Source organism: Hibiscus syriacus, unplaced genomic scaffold (genome assembly GCF_006381635.1).
Source record: "Hibiscus syriacus cultivar Baekdansim isolate YM2019G1 unplaced genomic scaffold, ASM638163v2 tig00110190_pilon, whole genome shotgun sequence".
NCBI classification, from domain to species: Eukaryota; Viridiplantae; Streptophyta; class Magnoliopsida; order Malvales; family Malvaceae; genus Hibiscus; species Hibiscus syriacus.
The window spans coordinates 110,464-137,618 of NW_024062619.1; the positions used below are offsets into that span (position 1 = coordinate 110,464).

At 38.0% G+C, this 27,155-nt stretch overlaps 2 protein-coding genes and 1 long non-coding RNA gene across 3 annotated transcripts in view; 1 reads left to right on the forward strand and 2 right to left on the reverse strand.

Moving 5' to 3' along the window:
• The window catches only part of LOC120217851 (pyrophosphate-energized membrane proton pump 3-like), a 23,988-nt gene extending 15,418 nt beyond the window's left edge, over positions 1 to 8,570 (reverse strand). Inside the window, exons 1-4 of the mRNA XM_039214881.1 lie at positions 8,323 to 8,570; positions 8,058 to 8,222; positions 7,613 to 7,768; positions 7,086 to 7,197 (exon numbers count right to left, since the gene is read on the reverse strand). Coding sequence (XP_039070812.1) covers positions 7,086 to 7,197; positions 7,613 to 7,768; positions 8,058 to 8,222; positions 8,323 to 8,418 — 529 coding nt within the window. The 5' untranslated portion in view covers positions 8,419 to 8,570. The remainder of the gene's footprint in view (positions 1 to 7,085; positions 7,198 to 7,612; positions 7,769 to 8,057; positions 8,223 to 8,322) is intronic.
• LOC120217853 overlaps positions 1 to 11,360 on the forward strand; it is a 25,740-nt gene extending 14,380 nt beyond the window's left edge. The window contains exons 2-3 of the long non-coding RNA XR_005525197.1: positions 4,105 to 4,112; positions 11,348 to 11,360. This is a non-coding gene — a long non-coding RNA (uncharacterized LOC120217853). The remainder of the gene's footprint in view (positions 1 to 4,104; positions 4,113 to 11,347) is intronic.
• LOC120217852 (pyrophosphate-energized membrane proton pump 3-like) lies at positions 8,933 to 24,107 on the reverse strand. The gene is made up of 10 exons (XM_039214882.1): positions 24,010 to 24,107; positions 22,651 to 22,713; positions 22,338 to 22,563; positions 21,214 to 21,417; positions 20,057 to 20,206; positions 19,823 to 19,970; positions 19,618 to 19,745; positions 10,511 to 10,683; positions 9,671 to 9,791; positions 8,933 to 9,069 (listed from the first exon to the last, which is right to left on the reverse strand). Exons 4-8 carry the CDS (start codon positions 21,220 to 21,222, stop codon positions 10,564 to 10,566), a joined length of 555 nt encoding a protein of 184 aa, XP_039070813.1. The 5' UTR covers positions 21,223 to 21,417; positions 22,338 to 22,563; positions 22,651 to 22,713; positions 24,010 to 24,107; the 3' UTR covers positions 8,933 to 9,069; positions 9,671 to 9,791; positions 10,511 to 10,563.
• Positions 24,108 to 27,155: the final 3,048 nt, after the last annotated feature.

A 27,155-nucleotide genomic window follows, 5' to 3' on the forward strand; every position in this document is an offset into this window, starting at 1 on the left:
TTCATCAACAGGGGAGTGTTGTTCGTGTCTACATTCCGAATAATTCCAACAAGCCGAATTATAGAAATTATACGTTTGCTTTCGTCCAGTTTGCTAATGAGGATGGGTTGTTGAGGGCGATAGCAAAAATTAATGGTATCTGGATTGATGGTAAGAAAATATCAGTAGGAGTTGCTAAGTACCAGAAGAAGAGACTAAAGCAGGCTGTTAGAAGTAACGACAGTAAGGAAGTTGATAAGTGGGAAAAGGATACGCATCGGAGTAGAAGAGCTGGACCAGAATCTTATAGCCGACTGAGAGATGAGAGATCTTACAAGGAGGCGTTAGCGTCTTTGGATGGAAGGAGAGAAGGTCCGGCGTCTAAAGTGATTTGGGAAGGCCATAAAGACAAGGAAGTAGGGGTGAGGAATTTGTGGGAAATGCATATTCCCCCAGACGAATATGATTGGGTGAAAAGATCAATAACTGGGATCATTAAATCCCATTTTGATCTGGGGACAGTAGTGAAGGGGTTGGCTAGTAAAGGGATCAAGGTCAAGGGAACTAAATGGGGTTATACCTGGAACTCTTGCATTATAACCTTTGGGTCGAAGGAAGAGTTCGAGGAGGCGTGGAAAAACAGAAGGGATGAAGTGTCACTTTGGTTCGACTGGCTTGATCCACTTATGAGTGTAGATGGAGTCCCGATGGCTTTCTGTTCAGTGGAGTTGCATGGAATCCCTTTACTATGTTGTAATGGATCTTTTTTGGAAAAGCTGGTCTCAAGGTGGGGGAAATTGGTGTGTATTCATGAGTCCACGATCAGAAGAGAGGATTTGGCGGTGGCAAGAGCTTTGTTGAGGGTGGCGAGTCCTTATGATATACAGGATTCTGTTACCTTGGGTGCATATGGGAGATCGTATAAGGTTAAGATTAGTGTGGGATCGGTCAGTTATAAACAGGAGAGTTTTTTTGCAGAAATTCTTCAGGTGGCCGGAGATGGTGTGTCTAGAGTTGATTCTTCATCGGAAGAGAAAGAAGTCCGGAGTTCAGGTGGAGTAGGTAGCCCACAATTGCCAGCTGAGAATTCTAGGGACACAGTAGACAGATGGTTGGTAGGTGATGTCTGCACAACAGTGGCAGGAGGCAGTGGAAGTAAACATTTAATACTGCAGGAAGGAGAAAGTCAACCTAGTGGTGCTAAGGTGTCAGGTTTTTCTGCAGAAGATTTGAATTTTAAAGAGGACTATAGGGGCCTTGGTCTAAGGAATGTCTCTATTAATGAATTTGAAGAAGCCCATTTAGAGGGCTCAAGTGAGTCCAATACAAATATCTACAGAATAGTACCTTCTGGGCCAGCTGTTAATTTATTAAAACTGGGATATGGTAACCGTTTGGAGTCTCGGGTGGAATTTGCAGGTTCTCAGCAGCAATCTGATTCAGATAAAATAAAGGTGCAGAATTGGGCTAATGTCTCGGCAGACTTAAATCCAAATTTGTTGCCTGCTGGGTCTTCACAATCTAACAGGGAGTATGATTCACCAGCTAATAATCTAATTCCAGGGGGCATGATGTTAAATTAAGTAGGATGGAGGTTCAAGGAGAGTTTCAGCATTCTGTTTTGGTAGACTCAAAAATGCAGAATTCGAATACTGATTTGTCAGGTTACAAACATATTTCGATTGAGGGTGGGTTCAATAGAGTACAGTCTCAATCTGAAGGGATCTCAAATAAGCCAAATAAGGATCTGTTAGAGGAAGTAGTAGTCTTGGAAAAGGACGATTGTAGGGGGGTTGGAACTGAACTGATTAGGGATAGAGACAGATCGTTGTTCCAGCATAGAAGAACATTTTGGCCCAAAAGTTTGCCCATAGAGAGGAGGAGAATGGCCAGCTATAAAAGACATTATACCAGGTCGAGGGTGAGAATTAACTGGTTTGAGAATAAACACAAAGGTATTCCGGTGAGAAAGGATTTGCAGCCTCCTTCAATAAATATGGAAGGTGGAAGGGAAGTGATTTTAAATGGTGCAGCTGATGATCAGAACCCTTATGTGGCACCAACTAATTGTAATAGTTCTTCGGAGGTCTTGGCAGTAGTTCCTTTCTCTGCTGTAGGGTCAGAAAGGTCTAAAAGAAGGGAGAGAAGAGTTTTAACAAGGGAAGCAGTTGATATGGTTAATTCTCCTTTAGTTTTTACTCCTCAGTTCTCGAAGGCGGTTGAGGAAGCGATGGTTACATGGGAAGTATGTAAAGTTCTAGGAATTTCTTTCAAAGATGGGAAGAAGGCTTTTTTGGACAAAATTATCAACCTTGAAGAGGGTTCGGCTGAGAGTAGGGAACAGGGGAAGTCAGGGGTTTAGTCTCTATTTCTCTGGAGACTAGCTATAAGGATTTGGTGTAGATCTTCTTGATATGATAAATGTCAACATTATTTCTTGGAATGTAAGGGGTCTTGGAAAAAAGGAAAAGTCAAGAGTGGTAGCTAATTTGGTGAAGAAGAATAAGCCGAACTTGATTCTAATTCAAGAAACAAAACTAGAATCTGTTTCTTTGGCTCTTAGAAGAAGGATAGGGGGGAGATTCCTTAGAGGAGGGATTGTTGCGCCAGCAGTGGGATCTGCTGGTGGATTGATGATTATGTGGAATGAAAATGATTTTGAAGTTTCGAACACCCATCTTAATGGCAGATTCATAGCAGTCTTGGGAAGTTCAGAAATTCAAGTGAAGAGTGTCTGATTATCAATGTATACGGTCCATCAATTGAAGCAGAAAAGGAAGATTTTTTCAGGGAATTGTTGGAGTTTGTTTCGGCTCAAAATATGTTAGTGTGTATTGGGGGAGATTTTAATGTGTATCTTGATCCGGACGAGAAGATGGGAAAATCACAAAACTGGCATTCTATTGATTTATTTAGAAACTTCTTACAGCAATCACATTTAATTGATCTACCGTTGGTGGGAGGAAGGTATACTTGGTGCAATAATAGAGAAGACTCGACTTGGGAAAGACTAGACAGGTTCTTAATCTCTGGGACGTTTCTGTCATGTTTTCCAAATGTAGTGCAAAGTCTCTTGCCTAAATCCCTATCTGATCATAATCCTGTCTCATTAGAGGACAAAGCTGTTAATTGGGGACCGAAACCATTCAGGTTTTTTAATTATTTACTAGAGGAGGAAGGATTTGAGGAATTGGTTAAATCTTCAATGCTTGCTATGAGGGGGAGAAATAATAAAAGGGGTATTTTCAGTATCTTAAAAGGTACTAAAAATTCAATCAGAAATTGGTCCAGCAGTAAATTTACTGGGATCCCTGAGTCGATTTCTGATTTAGAGAGGAAAATTAATGAATTGGATCTTAAAGCTCAAGGTGGAATTCTTTCGAAGCAGGAGTGGGATCAGTTGAGGCTGTGTAGGACAAATCTATGGAGGTTGTATAGGACAGAAGAAAGCATCTGGTTTCAGAAGTCAAGGGCAAGATGGATCAAGGAGGGGGATAGGAACACAAGGTTTTTTCATCTGTCTGCTCTGAACAGAAGCAAAAGAAATGAAATCTTAAGCTTGAAGATAAATGGGAGTGTGGTTTCAGATCCTCAACAATTAAAGGTACATATTTCAGAATTTTTCAAGGCAGCCTATAATTCCAATTCAACATTGGAAACGGAGGATTTACTACTGGATTTTGCTAAGCTATCAGGGGATCAGTCTAAGAAGCTTGAAGAGCACTTCTTAGAACAGGAAATTTGGCAAGCTATAGTCTCATCAGACAGCTCTAAAGCTCCAGGACCAGATGGTTTCACCATGGGTTTCTTTAAAAACTGCTGGCCGATTTTAAAGGAGCACGTGTTGAAATTTTTTGAAGATTTCTATTTTGGAAGGAAATGGGAGCACGGTATAAACCATGCTTTTATCACACTTATTCCGAAGAAGCTTAATCCGGACAGTGTAGAGGAATTTAGACCAATCAGCCTTGTAGGCAGCTTATACAAGATACTTTCTAAAGTTCTTTCGAAGAGACTGAGTTGTTGTGTTGGTGATATTATTAGTCACTCTCAGTTTGCGTTTATACCAGGGAGACAGTTGCTGGATTGTGCTTTTATAGCAAACGAAGGGATTGATTACTGGAGGAAAAAGGGTTAAAAGGGGTTGCCTTCAAAGTAGATTTTCGTAGGGCTTATGATTCCGTGGAATGGCCAATTTTAATTAGAATAATGTCAGAGATGGGTTTTGGTAAGAGATGGTTGTCGTGGATATCTCAGTGTATTTCAACAGCTTCAATCTCAGTTCTCGTAAACGGGTCTCCATCGGAAGAGTTCCACATGGCCAAAGGACTTAGGCAAGGGTGCAGTTTATCACCGCTACTGTTTAACATTGTAGGTGAGCTGCTTAATTTGATGATATCTAAAGCAGTGGACAGGGGTCTGTTTCAAGGCTTTGTTATTGGGGAATCTGAAAATTCTGTTCGATTGACACATCTACAATTTGCAGATGACTTGATCATCTTCTGTCAAGCATCTCTCTCCCAGATTAAAAATGTCAAGAGAGTATTGAGGATTTTTAGTGTTATGACAGGGTTGCATCTTAATCTAGCTAAGAGTAAGCTATTTGGTATTAATGTGGAAGAGGAAGTTTTATCAGAATGGGCATCTTCGGTGGGCTGCTCTATTGATTCTCTTCCAACAGATTACTTGGGACTTCCTCTAGGTGCTAAGAAAAACTCAGAAGCCTTATGGGATCCAGTTTTCAAGAATTTTAGTTCCAAACTAGCCGGCTGGAAAGCTAATTGTCTCTCATTGGCGGGCAGGACAGTTTTATTAAAGTCGGTGTTAACATCCCTACCAATATTCTTCTTATCTCTTTTAGAATGCCTTGTAAAATTGGTAAGAAGCTTAATTCTTTAATGGCCAGTTTCCTATGGGGGGATAATGAGGACAAAAGGAAGATACACTGGGTTAATTGGAAATCAGTCTGCACGCCTCTAAATTGTGGTGGCCTTGGTGTTCTTGATGTGAACATATCTAATCGGGCTCTTTTGGGAAAATGGGTGTGGAAGTTCGCCAATGAAAAAATACTTTGTGGAAAAGTGTGTTATGTTGCAGGCACAAGGTAAGTAGTAATTCCATGTCTATTTGTAAGGTTTTTTCGCCCAAATCTTCTTGGATTTGGAGAGGGATTGCCAACAATTTCTTGAAGAACGACTCGGAGGGTGAACGTATCAGATCTAACTCCAAGTTGAAACTGGGAAATGGAAAGTCTATTGCATTTTGGACGGATTCATGGGCTGATGAGTCTCCTTTAAAATATCTTTTCCCTAGAATGTATGCGTTGTCAACAAATAAATGGGGTATGGTCGCTGAGTTTGGAAGTTCAGATTCGAACGGTTGGGTGTGGAACATCGATACCAGAAGGAATTTGTGTGACTGGGAGTTGGATCAGTGGCTGGATTTAATGACAAAACTGAAGGACTTTAAACTGACTGATTCAGTTGAAGACTTTCTTTCTTGGTCTGCAAGTGGGGATGGACTGTTTTCAGTGAAATCTTGTAGAAAGGAACTCGGCAAGGTGTCTGAGGAGTCCGATATATGGGTAAAAGGGGTGTGGCAGGGTTTATCTCCTCCTCGTGTTGAAGTCTTCCTGTGGCAGCTAGCTCATCAGAAAGTGGCAGTGAGAGAGGAGTTGGTGAAAAGAGGTTTGCAGCTAGGGGATGAAATTTTATGTCCGTTTTGTAAAAAACAGGTGGAATCAGTTCAGCATTTATTTATTTCATGTGATGTTGTTTGGGAACTTTGGAACAAGATAGCAAGCTATTGGGAAATAGCCTTAGTCCTTCCAAAGGATCCACCTTCTTTGCTATGTTCTTGGGGTGAGCTGAGGGGGAAATCGTTGATTTGGAAATTTATCCCGGGAGTAGTATTTTGGTCGATATGGAAAGCTAGGAATGCAATGGTGTTCGATGGTTCCCCCTTGGATAGGATGTCTCTGTTTTTTATTGCTAGATTCAGGTTATCTAAATGGTTTCTAGCCAAGTATCCTAAGTGTCCTATTCAGGAGGATGTGCTGATTGGTGATCCATCTCTTGCAGATGGTATTAAAGCTCTCAACATTTACAATTTTCAGGTTTCTCGCTGGATTCCACCCCCTATGGATTTTTTGAAGATGAATGTCGATGGAGCTGTTAGACTTGATGGCTCAAATGGAGGTATAGGAGGTATTTGAGAGATTGGAATAGCAACTCCCTTCTGACTTTTTCAGAAAATGTAGGTCAGGGTCCCCCGCCGGTTGCTGAGTTAAAGGCTATTAAGAGAGGCATTGAAATCTATATGTCTTCTTGTTGGGTTAAGGTTGGAAGGTTGATTGTGGAAAGTGACTGTAAGTCGGCTGTGGAATGGGTCCATACACCAGCTATGGCCCCAGTTTTTTATCCTCCCATTAGTTAAAGAGATTTCATCTTTTATCACGGACAGGGTGCACTCTATTAGACTGATTCCAAGGGTGTGTAATGGGGAGGCTGATAGTTTAGCAAAGATGGGAATTGGTTGATGTTTAGTCGTTTCCAGTGCGTTTTATCGTTTGAGTTTAGGTTTTCGGTTATGTTGAGTAGCTTAGTCTGTTGTGTTTTTTCAGTATGGTGTCTACGTTAAATCTTATGTAATTTCGGAGGAGTAATAAAGTTTCTAAGGCACTCTTTTCCTCCTTCTTTGATCAAGAAGGAGGTTTTTAAGGAGGCCTGTCATTCTTATAAAAAAAAAATTCTTGTCCAGCTGTGTATGCTTATATTGTTAAAGATATAGTCGTTAAACTTAGGTTTTGTGGGGGATTTGTTAGATGGGTTACAAGAACAGCTAACATGGAGGCTGATGCCTTAGCAAAAGCTGGTATAGGCTGAATTTTATGTATTTTGTTTTCGAGTGATTATTTGTAAGGGTTAGGGTTTTCTTCCTATAGGCTGTAATTCCTACTTTATTCAATAAAGTTATAAGGCACTCTTTTCCATCTTCAGTTGATTAAGGAGTTTACACATTAACTCCATTAATCAAGAAGGTGATTTTTAATGAGGCCTTCAGATCTTATCAAAAAAAAAAAAATCAGCAAAGAGCAATTAACGTACCAACTACAATTGGTGATACTATTGCCAAAGCACCCGGTTTTATCATCTCCCTCAAAGATGCAGATGCCACAATAGCAACACAGCGACCATAATCTGGTTTCTCCTTGTAGTCCTGCAGCAAATTCGACAAAAAAAAAAAAGCATAAATGTTCACACTAGATAGATGACACAAAGTATAATAAATAAATATGATTTAATGCAATTTTCAATTATTTCACATTTGTTTGCATCGGAACTTAATGATCAGAAAAATGATAATAGAAAATCATAGATCTCCCTCACATCTTTATACTTTTGGAAAGAGACTTCAAAAGTGAACTATGGAACAAAGATTGCAGCTGCATCTTTTTGCTCTTCTTGTCACTTCTCTCATGATTCATTTATCCAGATAAGAAATAACTTAACAATTTCTCTGGGTTGGATAAGAAATAACTTAACAATTTCTCTGGGTTGCGTTTGATTCAAATATAATAGAAAAGCTAGATGTTAAAGTACACTGTAAAAGACAATTGAAATCATAAACCCACCATGATACCAGGCCTCTCAATAAATTGTCTTCTTACTTCCCTAACAACCTCCTGTGCAGTTCGGCCAACTGCAGCACAGGCCCATGCACTAAATAAGAAAATAAGCATGAAGCCCAACAATCCACCAACAAAAACCTCAGGAATGGCGATATCAACCTGAAAGTTTATTCAAAATATAAATGTTAGAAAAGAAAAAATGAAAAACTTTGCAGATTAACTAACCTGAGGTTCCATTCATTGCCACTTTTTACATCTTTTCACCATTATTTTCCCTTTCTCAGAAACACCAATTCGAACACAATTATTGTGCTTACAAGTAAAACCATGCATTTTTCTTTTAGTAAATTATTCAATCATTGCTTCTTTTATTCAGAAGTAGAAAAAAAGTAGCAAATGAGTGGTAAACCATATACTGCCTTCGTTAATGAAGAAACACAGACCAGACCTGTTTAAAAGATTCATGTGCAAAAGATGAAACCTCATCCATATATGCACTAAACAGAAGAAAAGAAGCAAGTGCTGCAGATCCAATGGCAAAACCCTTGGTGGTAGCTTTTGTAGTGTTCCCAACAGCATCAAGAACATCAGTGATCTCCCGCACGCTCTCGGGCTGTACAAGGCATCAACGGCTAATTCAAACAATCCAAAAAGAAGAAACTGCAATATACAGATTGGTAACAGAAGAATCTAGAGAATCAACCATATAATACCTGCTGACTCATCTCTACAATTCCGCCAGCATTATCAGCTATCGGACCAAACATATCCATGGTTAGAATATAGGCCGCGGTGCTGAGCATTCCCATTGTTGCTACAGCTGTTCCAAACAACCCACCAGTTGGACTTCCTGTTTCGTCCACAAGCCCTGAGGTTTGACCCAGCCAAAAAGCAGAAATAATAGCTATACTTATCACAAGAACAGGAAGTGCTGTCGATTCCAGGCCCAAACTGACTCCGGCAATATGTTAGTCCCATGTCCCGTAGAGCTAGAAAGAGCTAATGTGCGTACAGGCTCATGCTTGTAGTCAGTGTAATATTCGTTATCCAGACAAAAACATAGGCTGTAATAATACCAACTAGCCCACATAAATAAAAGTTCAACCATGCAGAAGGTGCTTGTTCGGTAAAAAGCAACCACCGAGTAGACTGCAATAATTTCAGAAAAAGAACAAGTCCCAAATGAGCTTTCAACCAAAAAAGAGCAATATAAATGTCAAGATTTCAATATTTGACACGAGAAAACAAAAAAAATATTGCAGATGACATTACCCCAGCAAATGTCAGAACAGCCAAAACTATTGTAACAGAGTATCCTTTCTGAAGGATTGCCATTGGATCCTCTAGTGGAACTTTCACACCGGAGTCACGTGTAACCCTAATTGAAAGTATTCCAATCGATGATACCACCAGGTCAAATGAGTGCACGACAAGAGGAAACAGGATGAAGCCAGAAGGGTCTGCATTAATATCGAAGAAGGGGCAACCCCAAAAAATCCTCAACATAATGAATATGTCATTGCCAAAGAAAAGTAAATTGAAATAACCAAACTAGCAAATTTACAGGAAATGTTTTTCAAGCCGTCTCTTAGTTATGTTTTGGAAGGCCTGAACCTTTAATATAACTATAATCAATGGACATACTCTCAGAACCAACAAGCTTAGTTATAACACCATACCGGATGCACAGTTTTGCTGTTTGTAGTACAGATGGTGTAAAAAGTTAGCAATCAAGACTAGAGATTCCTGAACACTACCAGTTAGAGATATATTCTAATTTGTTTCTCTCGAACATTAGCTAACAGCCGAATAACACTACTTACATACTGAAACATCAGGATACAAGAAAGCTTCTTTTTATATCAACATACCGCAGATTTTGATTTCCTTGTACTGGTCACGAAAGTTTTAGCTTTCATCTCGGTTCATGGTAAATTTATTAAAAAATATATATTCTATTTTTGCAGTTGTCAACTGGCATTGTTAAGACATGACATTCACAAGATGCAACAGTAAAAATATGTTAAAACTCCATAAAAATGAGAAGAAACTTGAACCCACCTTCAATTTTACACCGCTGAGCCATTGTTCCACCAAGTATCATGGCACTAATTATCTCAGCTGCAATGCTTTCAAAAAGATCTGCACCTCGTGCAGCACAATCACCAACATTGTCCCCAACCTTCAGTACAAAAAGAAAGATTCAAGTCACAAACATAATGGCCGAGATAAATTAGAGAAAACACATAAAAAATATAAATAAAGAAATAAAGATATAGCAGAATCATTATTGTTGTAAATTTGGTCACACTTCTTCCAATTTTGGTTCGCAATAGATATGTTCAGTCACCTTCCAATATTGACCTTCATTCAACCAATAAAATTTTCAAATAAATTACTTCAGTTTTCCCTAAAACTAGAAGGTTCAATTCTTTATCGTAAAGTAAGATAGATTTCGAAACAAAATCAAAATGTAAATTTTATGCTCCCTCTCAAACACACGTGTATTTGAATCTGAGAAGGGTTTTAATAATTATGTGCAAAGTCAAGTACAAACATATCCCCCTATAACTTGCATAGAGTTCTGCTATCCTTGTTAAATATTTAACAGAATCACAATTGCTTTCAAAATATAGCTTCAAAATTTTATTTCAATGAACACCCATATGGTCAACTCCTACAACTATAAACCTTCAGTCCAGCTCATAAATGAAAAATTCATTATATAGAACAGGAAATTACATGACATATGCACAAGCTATACATGCTCATTTTGTCAACTCAAAACTAAACAATAATTTGAGGAGACTAAAGTCATGTTATTTCTGACTCCAAAATGATTAACTATATATCTTAAGCATCAATTCAAATAAGGAACTTGATGAAGTTGAAATCCAATACCAGATCTGCAATTACAGCCGGGTTTCTAGGATCATCTTCAGGTATTCCTTGTTCTACTTTTCCAACAAGATCTGCCCCGACATCAGCTGCTTTTGTATATATTCCACCACCCAATTGAGCAAACAGGGCAACAAATGAAGCTCCAAAACCATATCCCACGAGAAGAAGAGGCACTGAAAGAAATAAACAACATCAATCAAGGAGTCGCCAGCACTATTGATTCTAAAACCCATGAAATGCTAGTTTAAGGTGAACATAGAATCAACAGCCACAGTCCAAATATATCCATGTCTGCATACAATCCACATGCATACAAGTGTATATGCATATAGAGATCACTTAGGCAATGCAAGCCAGCAAGCACCTGAATTGTCTACGTGGAAACAACTGTTCATGTAAGACAGTTAACCAATATGAACTGTCATAAAAAATACAGAAATTTGCAGAAAGCAAAGACTAGATGTTACCAACAATACATCAAGAATAAAGAATTCCATGTTACCAACACCCACTAAATGCAACAAAATGTCAAGAATAAAGAATACCATGTTACCAACACCAATAAATCATGCATAAGAATTAAGACATTAAGCATATAACAATTATTTTCAAAGCAAAAATGTGAGTCCAGAATAGAGATATTTGGTATTCTCTTCATTAATAAGAAAAATATACTAGTAAGACATGAAGGAAAGAAGCTAGCACTATCAGCTCTTGTGAGGAATGTGAAAAGCTCCATTATTGACCTGTGATAATTGCTCCTTGTCCTCCTTTTCGGATTAAAAAAAATCAAGTTATTAACAGAAAAAGCTTTGCTTTAAAAAAAACATGAGTGAGAAAACTAGTGAGAGAGCGATCGTGGAGCTTGGTTTGGGTTCTTCTGACAGAGGCGGAGCACTGCCTGGAGAAGGAGCATGGGTAGCTTTCATAGATAATCTTAGTAGGAGAGTGCATAGAAGCGTTTTATGGGAACGTTTTAGCTATTTCGGCAAGGTGATCAAAGTGTTTATTCCGTTCGTTAATAGGAGACCAAAGTACAAGGATTATACATTCGCTTTTGTGCATTTTGCTTGTAAGGAGGATCTGTTCAATGGAAAGGATAGGATGAATAATGTTGTGGTAGATGGAAGGAGGATATCGGTGTCGATTGCGAAATACCAGAAGAGAAGTTATCCGCGTGGCCGAGAGCGAGCTAAAGGAGTGGGGTGCGGAGTTGCCAGAGAAGTGGAGCTGAGAGGGAAGAGATCAACAGTCCAAGTTGAGGCGAGGAGGAGGGAGTTGCTAAGTAAATATCATGATGGAAGATCTTACAAGGATGCGGTAGTGGGAAGGGATAATACTGAGGGTCAGCAGAGGAATAGATGTGGAGATACGAGGGAGGTTAAGAAGCCTTTGGAAGTTCATATTCCAATGGAAGAAAGGACTTGGTTAAGATCATCTCTAACTGGTATATACAAGCAGATTTTCGAAGTTGAGCTTGTGCAAAGAGGTTTAAGGACTGAGGGTTTTAATGTCAAGGTGATAAGGTGGGGTTTTGAGAGAAATGCATGTCTGATTGTATTTAAGTCTGTGGAGGAGAAAATCGCAGCGGTGGAGGACAAATGGGAGGCATTGTCTTTCTGGTTTGAAAGGCTGGAGCCTGTCATGGAGGAGAAGGGCGTTCCATTACCTTTCTGTGCAGTATCCTTGATGGGTGTTCCTTTAAATTGCTGGTCAGTTTCATTCTTTTCTAGTTTGGCTGCGAGATGGGGCAAGTTAGTGAAGATTCAAGATCAAACGACTCAAAGAGTGGACTGCAGGGTGGCTCATTTGCTGTTAAGAGTGGAAAGCCCGTTCGATATTCCGCCCCAGGAAATCATTAATACTTATGGTAGATCTTTTTTATTAAGATTAAAGTGGAAGGCTGTGATGAGTTCTTCCTGAGCTTGATGAGGGGGAGGTAGAAGAAGGCTCTGTGGAAGAACGAGTTGACCAGGGAGAGAAGACTTCATCGGAAGGGAGCAAAGGGGATGATAGAGAAGGTCAGCAAGGGCAGTTGAATTTCCAGAAGATGTCAGATGCTCAGAATAGACAAGAAGCACGGGCTAAAGGTGCTTCTCATGGGGATGACACAATGACCGATGATAATTTGAATTTTAACGTGGAAGCCAATAATATTACAGGGGCTAACCATTGGGATGAGGGGACAGTACTAGGTGAGGCGAAAAGTATGCAGAAAGTGTCGGGTGTTCCAGCTGTTGGAAGGAAAAAGGTGTTCAGAGTGGAAGGTGGCTCCTCGGGACAAGAAAAAGTTGTCAAAGATTGTGGGATTAAGTATAAAACGGGTAGATCTGAGGTGTTTGGGCCTGAGCAGTATGGGTGTGTTTCACTAGCCCAGCGATGTCCTGCGGACAATGAAAGCCATTTACAGGACCAAACACATTCTGAAACATATGAGGAGAACAGTATCATGGTAGAGGAAGAGAATGAAGGCATTCAGGAAGTTGAGGTTTTTGATATGGGTGACAAAGGAAGTAAGTCTAATAAGGTCAACAGAAATGCAAAGGTGAAGAGTTGTAGGAGATGGAGATTAGGATATCAGGTATCTAAAGGCCTGTCAATAAGTAAGACTTCTGAAGGATTGAGGGGTTGCGGACGTTTTGCGAGGGTCTACAGAAGGTCAAAAACAAGACAAGTTTGGTTATGTTCAGCAAATATTCATAAGCACAGTCAGAACAGGCTGGGTACTTCATAATTCTAAGCAATTTTCATCAGCTTCAGGGGTTAGGGGTCAGGATAAGGATACTACTGTTTCTGCCCATGGTCATAACAAGCCTATGGGCCCTATTAGTAGCAGCATTTCTCCAGTAAGTGGGATGGCAGATCAGGTTATTGCTTCTAGGAATCGGAGAAAATACAGAAAGAAGAGAAGAGGTTTAATCTCAGAAGCTCTGGCTAATGCAGATGTATCTACAGTCTACTCTTGTTCCTTCTCTAAAGTTCTTGAGGAAGCATTGAATACTTGGGAAGTCTGTCAGAGTTTAGGCATTTCTTTCAAGGAAGGGAGGGAGGCTTTTATTGATAAAATTAGGAAGATGGAGGAAGGGGCAGGGGTGGCAAATGAAGCTGCTAAGTGAGTTAGTTACTTGCTTCCTCGAAGGTTTGGGCTTGAAATGTATATGTTGGAATGTAATATTATTTCGTGGAATGTTAGGGGCTTACGAAGAAAGGAAAAAATTAGAGGGGTGTCGAGACTTGTAAATAAGAACAAACCGGTCATATTGCTTTTACAGGAGACAAAACTGAGTAAAAACAAGAAGGGGCTTAGAAGGAAATTAGGAGGAAAGCTGTTGATGGGAGAAAGTTTCCAGCCAGCGGATGGGTCAGCCGATGGATTGTTGTGTTTGTGGAATGAAAATGCTTATGAGGTAAGCAAGGTGTATAATCAAAGTAGATTTCAGGTGTTAACAGGGAAGTTCAAGGTGTCTAAAGTAGAATGTGTTATTATTAATGTGTATGGTCCTTCTGTAGAGGAAGAAAGGAGGATTTTTCAGGCAACGTTGAGTTATGTTCACTCTGTTAATCTGCCAATTTGCATCAGGGGAGATTTTAATGCTTATCTCGACCAAGAGGAGAAGAGTGGTGCCTCACAAAATTGGCATTCAATGGGTCTGCTAAGGAATTTCTTGCAACAATCAAATTTAATAGATCTTCCTTTGGCAGGTGGCACTTTCACTTGGGGTAATAATAGAGAAGCACTACTTGGGTAAGGCTTGATCGGTTCTTATTGAGTAGCAGCTTCTTAAGCTGCATCACCAAGTCTGTTCAGAAATTGCTTCCTAGATCTCTCTCTGATCACAACCCGATACTATTGGTTGAAGATGTGAAAAAATGGGGCCCTAAACCTTTTCGGTTCTTTAATTATATGATGGAGGAAGATGGTTTTGTAGATATGGTTCAGAATGCAATGTCAGATCGGGTTGAAGATAGAGGAAGAGGAATTTACAGTGTATTAAAAGGAACTAAGAAACGTATCAAGGAATGGCCATTCAGAAATAAACAGGGGATATCTGAAGCTATTACAGGGTTGGAGAGCAAAATAAATGATTTGGAAATTAAGGCGCAAGGCAGTGGGCCTTCTACTTTTGACTGGAAACAACTTCTGTCATCCAGAAAAGAGCTCTGGAAATTGCATAGAATTGAAGAAAGTATTTGGTTTCAAATGTCAAGGGCGAAATGGATAAATGATGGGGATAGAAACACGAGGTTCTTCCACCTATGTGTTGTAAACAGAAACAAATTCAACACCATTTCGACATTGAAAGTGGATGGGGAGGTGATGATAGATCCAGTGCTGATTAAAGATTATGTCTCCCAGTTCTTTAAGAAAGCCTATAACTCTAAAGATTTTTTAGAGGTGGAGAACTTGAATTTAAAATTTGCTAAATTGAGAGGAGATCAAAGGAATAGCCTGGAGGTTATGTTTTCAGAGGAGGAAGTAAGGGAGGCTATTTTCTCTTCGGACAGTTCTAAAGCATCAGGTCTCGATGGGTTTACGATGGGTTTTTTCAAGAAATTCTGGCCAACTATGAAGGGGCAACTCATGAAGTTTATGGAGGATTTTTATTGTGGGAGAAAATGGGATCATGGGGTCAATCATGCGTTCATTTCTCTGATCCCAAAGAAAAACAATTCGGAAGTAATTGAAGATTATAGACCTTTAAGTCTCGTTGGCAGTCTCTATAAAATCATTTCCAAAGTTTTAGCAAGGAGACTAGTTTTAGCAAGGAGACTAGTTTCAGTGATTCAAGATATTGTGAGCCCTTCACAATTTGCATTTATTCCGGGGAGACAGCTTTTAGATTGTGCTTTTCTTGCAAACGAAGGCATAGATTATTGGAGGAAGCAAGGGCTAAAAGGGGTAGTTTTCAAAGCCGACTTTCAGAGGGCGTATGACACGGTTGAATGGCCAATTATCTTTAGATTATTGAGAGTCATGGGCTTTGGGGAGAGATGGGTTTCCTGGATAAAATGTTGCCTCTCCACGGCGTCAATTTCGGTGTTAGTGAATGGCTCTCCTACAAAGGAGTTCTCGATGGGCAAAGGGTTGAGACAAGGATGCAGTTTGTCTCCTCTCTTGTTTAATTTAGTGGGGGAACTGTTAAATCGTATGTTAGTGAAAGCAGCGGATGTGGGACTTTTTCAGGGTTTTGCTTTTGGAAGATCGGTTTCCTTTAATTTAACCCATTTACAATTTGCTGACGACCTGATTTTGTTTTGCCGAGATTCACCTACCTATATTCTCAATATTAAGAGAGTCTTGAGGATTTTTAGCCTAATGACTGGACTCCGTTTGAATTTGTCGAAGAGTAATTTGTATGGAATTAATGTGGATGACGATGTATTAAATGAATGGGCTAAGGAGGCTGGTTGCGCAGTAGGTGTTCTGCCCACAGTATATTTAGGTTTACCATTAGGTGCAAAGAGAAATTCAGAGGCTGTTTGGGAGCCAGTCTTTCAGAGTTTCATCAAAAAGTTATCCGGATGGAAAGCTTCCACACTATCTATGGCGGGCAGATTGGTGTTGATAAAATCAGTTCTGTCCTCCTTGCCGATTTTCTACCTCTCTGTTTTCAGAATCCCGAGTAAGGTTTATAGGAAGTTAAATTCTCTTATGGTCAACTTTTTGTGGGGGGAAGGTTCTTCAAAAAGTCGAATTCACTGGGTGAATTGGAAAAGGGTTTGTCAACCCTTCGAGGAGGGAGGTTTGGGAATCTTGGATCTGAATTTCGCTAACAGAGTGTTGCTAGGTAAATGGGTATGGAAGTTCGCAAATGAAAATGACACTCTTTGGAAGAACATGATTTGCAGTAAACATAATGTGAGTAATCTGTCTTTAGACCTCAAAAAGGTAGTCTCTCCTTCGGATTCTTAGATATGGAAGGGTATTACAAGAAACTATTTGGCAGAGGATGCAATTGATCATGGTTTGCGATCTCACTCGAAGATTCAAGTAGGCAATGGCAAGTCTATTGTATTCTGGCATGATGTTTGGCTATATGAGGATTCTTTAAAGAATCAATTTCCAAGGATCTATGTTCTTTCCAATAACAAGTGGGGAAAAGTTTTTGAGTTTGGCAGTTTCTTGAGCAATAGATGGATTTGGAATATTCAAACGAGAAGGAATCTATGTGATTGGGAGCTGGATTACTGGATTCAATTGATGTCATTATTGGAAAATGTTGGTCTGTCTGAATCGGTGGATGATTTTCTGGCGTGGTCGGGGAAAGGAGATGGACTGTTCACTGCTAAAGCATGTAGGTTGACTCTTTCTACAAATTCAGGGGGTAGTTTCAAGTGGAAAAGGTTCGTTTGGTCAGGTTTGGCTCCCCCAAGAGTCGAAACTTTTCTGTGGCAGGTCTCTCATCAAAGATTGGCAGTTAGAACGGAGTTGACAAGGAGAGGTGTTCCATTGGAGGAGGTCTCTTGTCCGTTTTGTGCTCAACAGGAAGAAACAGTTCAGCACTTGTTCATATCGTGTTTGGTAGCATGGGACCTATGGAGCAGTTTTTGGAGGTTATGGGAAGTCTCGTCAGTCTTACCTAAAGACCCAGTCTCTTTGCTGTGCTCTTGGTCGGACATGAGGCCAAATTCTCTAATATGGAGCTTTATACCGGGTGTAGTTCTATGGTCATTATGGAAGGCTAGAAACTCGGTGGTTTTCGATGATTGGGAACTGGACAGCCATACTCTTTTCTTCATTTGTAGATTTAGATTGGCTAAATGGTTCCTGGCGGACGTCTTTATTCAGGTAGACTCCCTTGTTGGGGACCCTACACTTGCAGACAAGCACCATACTAGGAACCGTAAAAGGATGAAGGTCCAGGGCTGGCTTCCTCCTCCACTTCATTTTTTCAAAGTTAACGTTGATGGGGAAGTCAGTGGGGACGGGCTGCTAGGGGGAATGGGGGCATTTTAAGAGATTCAGAAAGTAAAATTCTTGGGTCCTTCTCGCACGCTGTTGGACCAGGTCCTCCACCACTGCTGAGCTGAAAGCCATTGAGAAAGGCATTGACTTTTTTCTCTCGTCGGATTGGGCGAGGAAGGGAAGGTTAATTATAGAGAGTGATTGTAAATCAGTAGTGGATTGGATTTTGCTGCCGACATCATCTCCTAGTTTTTTTAGTTCGTTGGTTCAGAAAATTGCTTCCCTAAAGGGAGATCATTATTAGACATATCCCGAGGAGCTGCAATTGTGAGGCTGATACTTTAGCTAAACAGGGGATTGGATGATGAATGAAGGTTGCCTTAGAGGTTTTGCAGTAGGGTTGGTGGTCTATTGAGGTTGTTGGGGCCGAGTCAGTTTTGGTGTTGTTTAAGGGAGTTCTGGTCGCATTGGGGTTTTGCTTTCTACGTTCTGTAATTTTTTAGGTTTTGTTATTTTGTCTTATGGCTGTATTTTATGTACTTTGTCTTTGATGAATAAAATCCTAAGGCACTATTTCCACCTTCCGATGATTAAGGAGCTTTCCTAAAAGATCAATTAATCAAGAAGGGGGTTTTTAATGAGGCCTGAAATTCTTATAAAAAAAATTAATAAGAAAATCATGGGCAGTCAAAGATCCATTGTAAGTAGTAAACGTCATTTACAGATATAACTAAATGTGGGTCGTTGTAAGGCAGTTAAGTCTTCCTTGATTAGGCGAGGTGTTAGCGGAATTGATGATCCTCTTTGCCCGTTGTGTGGGTCGGATGTGGAGTCGGTTTGTCATTTATTCTTCTCTGCAGATTAGTTTGGGGTGTGTGGGTGCGGTTCTTGAGGATGTGGAATGTATGTACTGCCTTGCCAAATAGTCCCAATAATTCTTTTCCGTGTGGTTTGATTTTTTTCCGTATTCCGAGATTTGGAAATTTATTCCAGGAGCAGTTATGTGGTCTGTTTGGTTATGTAGGAATAAATTGGTTTTGGAAATGGAAGGTTGGATCTTACCTATTTGTGTTTTCTGGTTAGATATAGGGTGGCTGCTTGGTTCTTGGCGAAGAAGTTTGGGTTTCCAGTTGCTTTTGATCTTCTTTTAGGTGACCTTAATTTGGCAGATTTGCACAAGGGTTCGTTGAAGAAATTTCCTCCTTTGATAGGTTGGTTTCCTCCCCCTTCGGGCTGGTTTAAAGTAAATGTGGATGGGGCAGTGGGCTGTGATTGGAGGTGCAGTGGTATTGGTGGGTTGATCAGGGACTCAGAAGGTAAGCAGCTGGGGTCTTTCTCGGTCACGTCTAGACCTGGTCCTGGCTGAACTCAAAGCTATTCAAGCAGGACTGAATGTTTTGGATTCGAAGTGGAAAGACAAGGGGAGTCTCATCTTGGAGAGCGATTCTTTGGTTGCTGTGAATTGGATTAAAAATCCAGAGTGTTGTCCTGCTGTAGTGTTGTCCTGCTGTTCTGCTGTTTTTAGCATTCTGGTAAAAGAATTAGCTAGGACTGTGTTGGTTTACAATGTGTTACTAAGGTTTGTGAAGAGAAGTAATTGTGAAGCTGATAGTTTAGCTACGGCGGGAATGGGTAATGTTTAGCTGTGTTTTGTGTTCGTTTTTTGGTGTTTGTTGGGAGTGTTATTATCCTGTCATGGGATAGGAGTTTATGAGTAAGGTTGTAATCTAGGGAATGTTTACCTAGGTTGTACTTTTGTGGATTTAATAAATTTTGGGCACTCGTTTCCTCCTTCCAGTGCCCGTTAAGATACTTTGTAGCTTAACGGTTAAGAAGGGGGTTTTTAACGAGGCCTATTTCTTATCAAAAAATAAAACGCCAGTATAGCTGCTTTAAAAATAAAGATCACACTTGATGAATTTGTAAGACATGACCAATCTTAGATAGCCAAGAGAACTAACTGCTATCCACTTTCACAAAAATGAGGAAAAACAAAAAATCATGCTTATACACTCAACCAACATTTGCAAAGAGAAGATGAACATTCAAGAATATCAACATGTTCTCAATATACCAACATATGTAGGAAAAGGCAAGAACAATGTAATAAGTATATCCATCTGCACAAAGTGCATTAATTTTTTTTTGATAGGAATAGAAGGCCTCAAACATAAAAGGAATAAGGAAATTAATTACATACAATCTGTGACTTCATTGAACCAGGTGAATCCACTTCCAGCCAAACATAAAATGCTGCATAAAGGATGGCTATACCAATCACAGCCATACCAACCACCCCAAGGCAGAAAAACCAGCACGGACAGCTATCTGCATGATATGATTGCACTTAGCAGTCAAAACTGCAAGCTTTCATAAAAAACTTTGAAATTTAAAAAGGATACAACCTGCAATGCTTCTCTTGCTGACCGTCTTGCAGCACTGGAGACTCGGACATTTGCACGAACTGATACCCACATCCCAACATACCCAGCAACACCTGAACATAGAGCCCCCAGAAGAAATGCAGCAACAGTGATACATGCAGATGTCACCCTGCAAATAATCATATTTATCACAAGGGTAAAGAAAAAGAATATGCTATTTTACATAATGTTCATATATATCACAAGATTCACAACCTTCCTAAGCCTGAGGATTCTTGTTGGGGAGTTGTATTTCGAAACAAATATGCCAAGGATCACTAGCGCTAGCAACACTGCCATCTTGGAGATAGTATCATACTGTGTCCTGAAGAATCCTTCTGCTCCATCACGTATAGCCTCTGATCTCTAGAAATAAAACGATAAGCTCAATAAAAGTCTATCAGGAGATTGATCAAAAGCAATAAGTTCTCAGTTCCATTGTAAAGGTTAACATGAAGATATAAACAATAGGGAGCCTACCTCTCTTTATTAGGATATGTAATTATACAAAGCAGTAAGAAAGTATGGTGTTCTTTGCCTTAAGAATTTATCTTGCTCCATATGCAGATAATGAAGAAGCATACATTTTTCTAGTTCTGTGTATACTTTGTTATGTTCACGGGTTGGATCGAGTCATCCAACAATTGACGGGAACCTACTTCGATTGGTAAAGTTTAACCTTGTCTCGGTTCCTAGCTTGTGAAGACCCTAGATTAATAAAATATGGAATTCGTTAGGGAGCTGCTAACCTTAGACTTGTTAGAAAGAGGTTTCAAATCTCCATAGATTGAAATAATCTCCATAGGGTTTTATTGTAGTAAACTAAGAAACTAAAATTAACTTGTAGAATTTATGATTAAGGAAACTAGAATTAAGTACTTTTAATTGCAACATGACTTGCTAAATATATCATTCTAATTAGGAATATTAATAAATAAACTTATTTGTCTTCTTTCATTTTGACACTATTTTTTTTTATAAGAATTGAAGGCCTCATTAAAAACCTCTTCTTAATTAATGGAGCTTGAAGAAAGCTCCTTAATCATTGGAAGGAGGAAAAGAGCGCCTTAGAATTTCATTCAACAACTGTCCTCCGTCGTTAATATTTCTGATCAAACCTTAGATCAAACGCTAACACTCATCAGATATGATTGTTGTAAATTAAAGCATAAAATTGTAAAAAATTTAATAGGTGCTGTGAATAAAGTATTCTAAATAACCAATAGCAAAATAACACTCAATATATAAAAGACATTTCAATTTGGATAAACGTTAAATTTAAAAATTCTAGAGAAGCATCTAATACAATTTTTCCAGGAGCATAAGAAAGCTTGAGATTATGACTTTATGAAGTTTTACCCAGAGAAATTTACCTGAACCATCTCTGGAGGCCCTTCATCCTTGGAAAGGACCCACTTTGTGAGATAGATTGACAAAAGGAAGCTGACAATGCAAACTGAGAAGACAAAAACAATGATTGGAGAAGTACTTGCCCCAATGTAAAAGACATATCCGAAGCCAAAAAGGAGAAGTATGGCAAGAACACGAACATTTATTCCCCTGAGAATTCGAAAAATCTGCAGAAATGAATTAGTCAACTAAAGAACACATAAGAAAAAGAGTGTTCCAGATGGCAAGAGGAGAGAAAGATTAAATATATGCTTAGCTAGGCGAGAGCATAGAAATTAAAAGGAAAAGGATCCTGCATCACTGCTTATTTTTTTACTAAAATTCAACTGTGAATTTTTATTAACTTGTTTGCTTAACTCTGCCAACTAGTCATACTGCCATTCACATCAATTCAGCAGTCTCTGTGAAGCCCATGCTAAATTTCTTTTCCTTTTATATGCTACACCCCAAAAATTCTAAGCGAGGATATTTTTTTCTATTTTATGTTTAATAACACTACAACTGTAATAAACACCATAACACCAAAAACAGCAACCGGTTGACCATATATATTTTTTTTTGATAGAAGGTTGACCATATATATCCACAAGATAATAGTCAAGGATCTTATTTGCAGTTGAGAAGGAACAGTATGGAAAAAAGAATCAGGATTTATTTTGCGGACATCATAACAATATTTGAAATATCAATTGAGCTAGAGAAGAAATGTTAGAATGAACATTCTCACCATGGAAGCCTTCAACTAATTGCTGAATGTACAGTTTCAAATATCTCTGCTCACTGATAGTATATGGATAAAATATGCTTAATATGGAACTATTAAACGATTCCAATGCCTCTACAAACTGAAAATGAAAAAAGTGATCCGTCCAATAAAAAACTTGATATCATAAAAGATTAAATAATTCCTCGTTTCCAAAAATTTTAACCAGGTATTGGCAACAACAAATGCAGAATAAAAAATACTCCTAAAATATCAAAAACGAAAATGAGAAGGAAGCAAGACATCATGGCCAAGAATTCCAATCCACACTCATCCACATCTAACAAACCACACACTGAACTGAGACAAACATAAGATCCTTACCAAGGGGTATATGGTTTACTACGCATGTTTGGAAATGTCCTTGGCCTATCTGGGTAAGGCCCCAAATTACCAGTCTCGACGTCATCTCCCTTCATCATGGCACTAGCAGAGTTCACCCCCCGGGCAGCTGGAAAAGGGTACTCCCTAGTCTGGGGCAATCACCCCCTGAACTTGGTCGCTGAATTTTGAATGCTTTAACTTGTACAGTGAAATACTATACTTTTACCTGAGACATACGAAACAATCAGCTTCTTCATTAACAACTGTTGTGATTTAGGTTCGATAGATTCTATTCTTGCCTCACTTGCCTTACCTATAAAATTCTAGATCCAATTCAATATTCCGGTTCAAGGATTTTTAGACACAAGTTAATTTCCTGCAATAAAGGGAAAAATAAAATTTAATCGGTTAAAACTTACTAAAACAGACAAAAATTGCAAAGATTTAAGGTTTAAGTAAATTAAACCCAAGCCACCACTTTGGTGATGAAAAAACCGTATCTCATTAGTGAATAAGATTTTGGGGCAGATAATTGGAAAAGGGTTCTTAATTCACAGCATTGCCAACTATAAAAATCGAATATTTTGAGTCCCTTGGCCAAGAAATGTGATCATGGAAATACTATACATTGATCAGAAGAAAATCTAACATTGTAATTGTGCAATTTAAGCTCACATTGCTTATACTTAATATTTAGCAGCAAAAGCCCTGCATGATTGTGTCTGAGTAGAAAAAAAGAAATGCAAACACAGAAAAAGGTGGCAAAAGCAATTGCATAGAATAAAAAATCTAAGAAACAAGAAACTCTCACTAGTTTTACCGAAAATGAACATCTAAACAATATATCTTTAAAAGTCTCAATTACTGTGTCTCGTAGCATAAAATACAATTCAAGTCCGGCTAGGTGGAAGTATCAAGGATGGGATGGAAAAGAGGAGAGATGGAATTTTTTGAATGCAATAATTAGGCTTAGGCCATGAAGGTGATAATAAAACCCAAGCACTTAATTATTAGATTGGAAATTTTTTCCTCACTCAGCCTAAATATAAACATCTAACAAGATTAGATCCAGGAATATTATTTTGATCTCCAATTATCTGTCTCATTTCCCCGATTGCATTAACAAGAGATCTTCGATAAAAAGTGCATGATGTTGCAAAAGGCCATTAGAATTTAATAATTAGCAAAAAATGAATTAGATGGTTTTCAACCCACCCATTTGCGAGAACCAAACATTATTTCGTTCCGTTTTCAATACAAAGTACCTTTTTTCAACAAAAAAAAATCGTTCCGTTTTGGCCTACCATAAGACTAAAATACATTCCGCACAAATTACAATAATTTGAGTTCAGCATTTAAAAATCATGTATTTTGCTCCTTCTGTTTTCTTCCCCTTTGCGGGACCTTTCGGACTATAGTTCTGCTAGCAACAATGGAAATAAAATAAAGCAAAAAAAAAACCCCGAAAGTTGATCCGAGTAAACCGACCAGTAAGTTTTCAATTTTCTTAGGCTCCAAAGTTCCCATTCCCGACATTTCATCAACAGAACGACGGGAATGAAGGGACCTCCTATGAAGCATAAGATCCAAATCCGAAACTCCAGAGAATTGTGCGATTTGATCTCGAAAATAATCAATTAGATCTATAAGAAAATTAAAAGATTACACATACCGTGTTCAATTGCCGCGGCCAAACCAAGTAATTGCCACTTACGTGGGTAACAATACGTTAACTCTCTCCCTCCCTATCTCTGCGAAAACCGAAAATTTGCAGAGTTATTATTTTTTCACCGAGAAAGAAGAAATTTATGTTTTTTTCATTTTCGCTGTAATTTTTTTTCGGATTAATAGGTAAATTGACCCTGAACTATAACCGGATTTTCGTTTTGACTCTTAATGTTATTTTTTTCATCAGTAAAATACATCGAAGGTCATTCATAATTATTTGATGACAAATAGGTCATTTTTTAAAATATTACAATTTAGTCATTTAATTAAAAATTTATTATAAATATGTCCTTGGCTATTAAATATTATATAGAATAATGGTGTGATCTAGTAAATATAATTTAGTCCCTAAAACTTATATATTCTATCAATTTAACCTTTGAAACAATTCAATAAATTTAACCTTTCATATTTAAAAAAGAATCAATTTAATTTTTGTTTATCTCATAAATTATTTATTCTTCTCTTATAAACGTTGTATTACTTTCATGTTATTTTCTCACCGTGACAGAATACAATTATCCAGCTAATGTTTTGACTTGACATCCTTGCTTGATTTGACAATATCATAAAAAGAACTAAATTGATGTAATTTTAAAAAATATGAAAGGTTAATTTTATTGAATTTCTTGAGTTAAGACTAAACTAATAGATACAAAAATTGTAGTGACTAAAACTATTATTATCAAAACTTAAATGTTTTAAATTTGAACGTTCAATGATATTTTAATTGAGTGATGAAATTATAACTTTGGAAGAGAAAATGGTTCCACTGTTACCAAACCTATGTAATTGAGTAACCTGTGATGTATTTTACTATTTTTTTAAAAAAGTGAAATTTTATCTTGTCCTATTTTTAGCCGGTGTTAAAAAATGAGCTTCAAGCATAATTTCCCCTATAAATTATACATATTTTACCTTGTTACCCCTAAACTTCACTTTAATTTCTCATGTTCTAATATTTGTGTAAATTAATTGAATATTAAAATAACATATTGAAATGTTTTTAAAGGTTAAATTTTTTTCTTAAAATCATGCAAAAACCAATGTTGGATATGAAAAATATTTTAGAAAAATAAGTGTCAAAATTCACTTAAAATAAAATTTTAATAACATAAAAATATTTTTACCTTAGATTTCCGAAACAATAATGACAAAAAATTAATCAAATAAATATAATAATAATTTCAACATCACATAATATTGTGACATTTATTCATTAACCCATAAATATAGGTAGAATGATTTTACGTCGCGGGTCAATGGTCGGATCTTGAAAAATATTTTTGAAAGATCAACTAAATTTGGTCCACCCCAAATTATGTGCTAATGCTAATAATACAAAATCCCAGAAACTATTATGACATGGTTTTTCTGACCTGCCAAACACCCAGAAAAAAAAAATTGCAAAGCTAAAACATCCAACATGATTCAATTGTCATTTTCCTTGGTGGGAGGTTAACCAAAAAAGCAGAGCCACTAATTCGTCTTAAATGGCTTCGGTTAAGTATACAACATTCATAATTATCTTCAATTCATGCAGTTGAAGAACCTTAGAAGAGACCAATCTCAACTTCATTCCCTTTATTATTAAAAGGTACAAATAGCGGCAACCCTACTGATCATCTTCTACGTGCAGCAGAACTCGGCCACGCTGGACTGCTCCAGCTGATGCTGTCCTTGAGCAGGTACCTGGCCGGTAGCTTGTTCCTCTGGCATATTCATTGCTTGAGTTACGGCATTCATGACGATGAGTCCCAGAGGGATCAAATACATCCACTGATATGCATCAAATTCAATCATATCACACTGAGAAATTTTGGTGTAGGCTAACTAAACAATTAGATTATATTAATTTGACTACTCACATATTTAGCCCAAAAAGACCTTTCAGGTGGCTGCACAACTTCACCTTCAGCATTCTCCCCACCGAGAATTTCTTCAGTAAATACAGGAGCCCTACGTGATAGATTAAAACATGGTTAATGCCATGGCAACTTAAATTGCTACACCATAAATAACACAAAGATGTTACTTTAGGATAACTTTGTAACGTATTATTTTCTCCCTCAAATTACACTTAAAGTAACAAGTAATTTTGATAGTATAAAACGACGGAATTGATGTTAAGGAAACATAAATAGACTAATGATCTCACTTAGACTCCAAGTCTTAACACTGCAGAAAACCAACAAGATGGAGAGATGCAAATAAAATAATCCTGTTTTCAAGGAATAATAATTCTGTTTGATAGGAAAAGTGAGTGCAGCATACCTTGGTGCTGCTCACTGTTCTTTAAAACTGTATGTGAATTGAAGGACCACTTTGCAGGCTGAAATATAAAGATTGCAAAATACAAAATAAAGGGGATTATTAATCAAATATTGCTAAGAGAAAGAATCTCCTTTATCATATGTTCAAATTGACCTTCCATTTTATGAAACAACTTGATGCAAGTCTACGAAACTCGAACATACATCTGAAGTTACAGTTCACATCAAGTTGCGAGTTTAGATGGTTGATCAGCATACATACAGGTGCCAAATGTAACCTCTCCTTGGTAAATTGGAATATGTTGATGACGGAAACAAGTTGTCATCTCAAATAGCAACTAAAAGAAACTTCATAAAATCAACTCCATTAGTTAACTAGATTCTGTTGTCTTTGTACATCATTTTAACCATTCACTTTTCTTCCTCAATACCATCAATTTTTCTTTCAGTATTATCACCACTAATCTCTCTCCCCCACTTACTTTCGCTTAGCGATATAATTTTTTCTAAGTAAAAATAAAGATTCAAACCTTGTTTCCTATGTTAACTAACACAAAAACAAAGAAACCAATCACACAAAAGGAGTTATTACTTATGTTGATTCGACACTTTATTTTTATCAAGGTACCCTGTTTCCAACACTTGTGTTTGACACACAGATACGACCTTCAAAATTCCTCCAAGTATATGGGAATACTCAATAAAATACAATTATCCATGTCAGACGCATACTCATATCTAGCACTCAGCCCAAGTCCATGGAACTAAGTAATAACCAATTAAGGGCTTTCACCAATTGTGAAGAAAAAATTGAGAG

What these genes read in the sequence shown, in the direction of transcription:
- LOC120217852 (XM_039214882.1), bottom strand. An exon ending in GAATCCTCAGGCTTAGGAAG is followed by an intron (nt 19,971 to 20,056) that starts GTTGTGAATCTT and finishes GATTATTTGCAG; the next exon opens with GGTGACATCTGCATGTATCA. An exon ending in GTTCAATGAAGTCACAGATT is followed by an intron (nt 10,684 to 19,617) that starts GTATGTAATTAA and finishes TATTTCTTTCAG; the next exon opens with TGCCTCTTCTTCTCGTGGGA.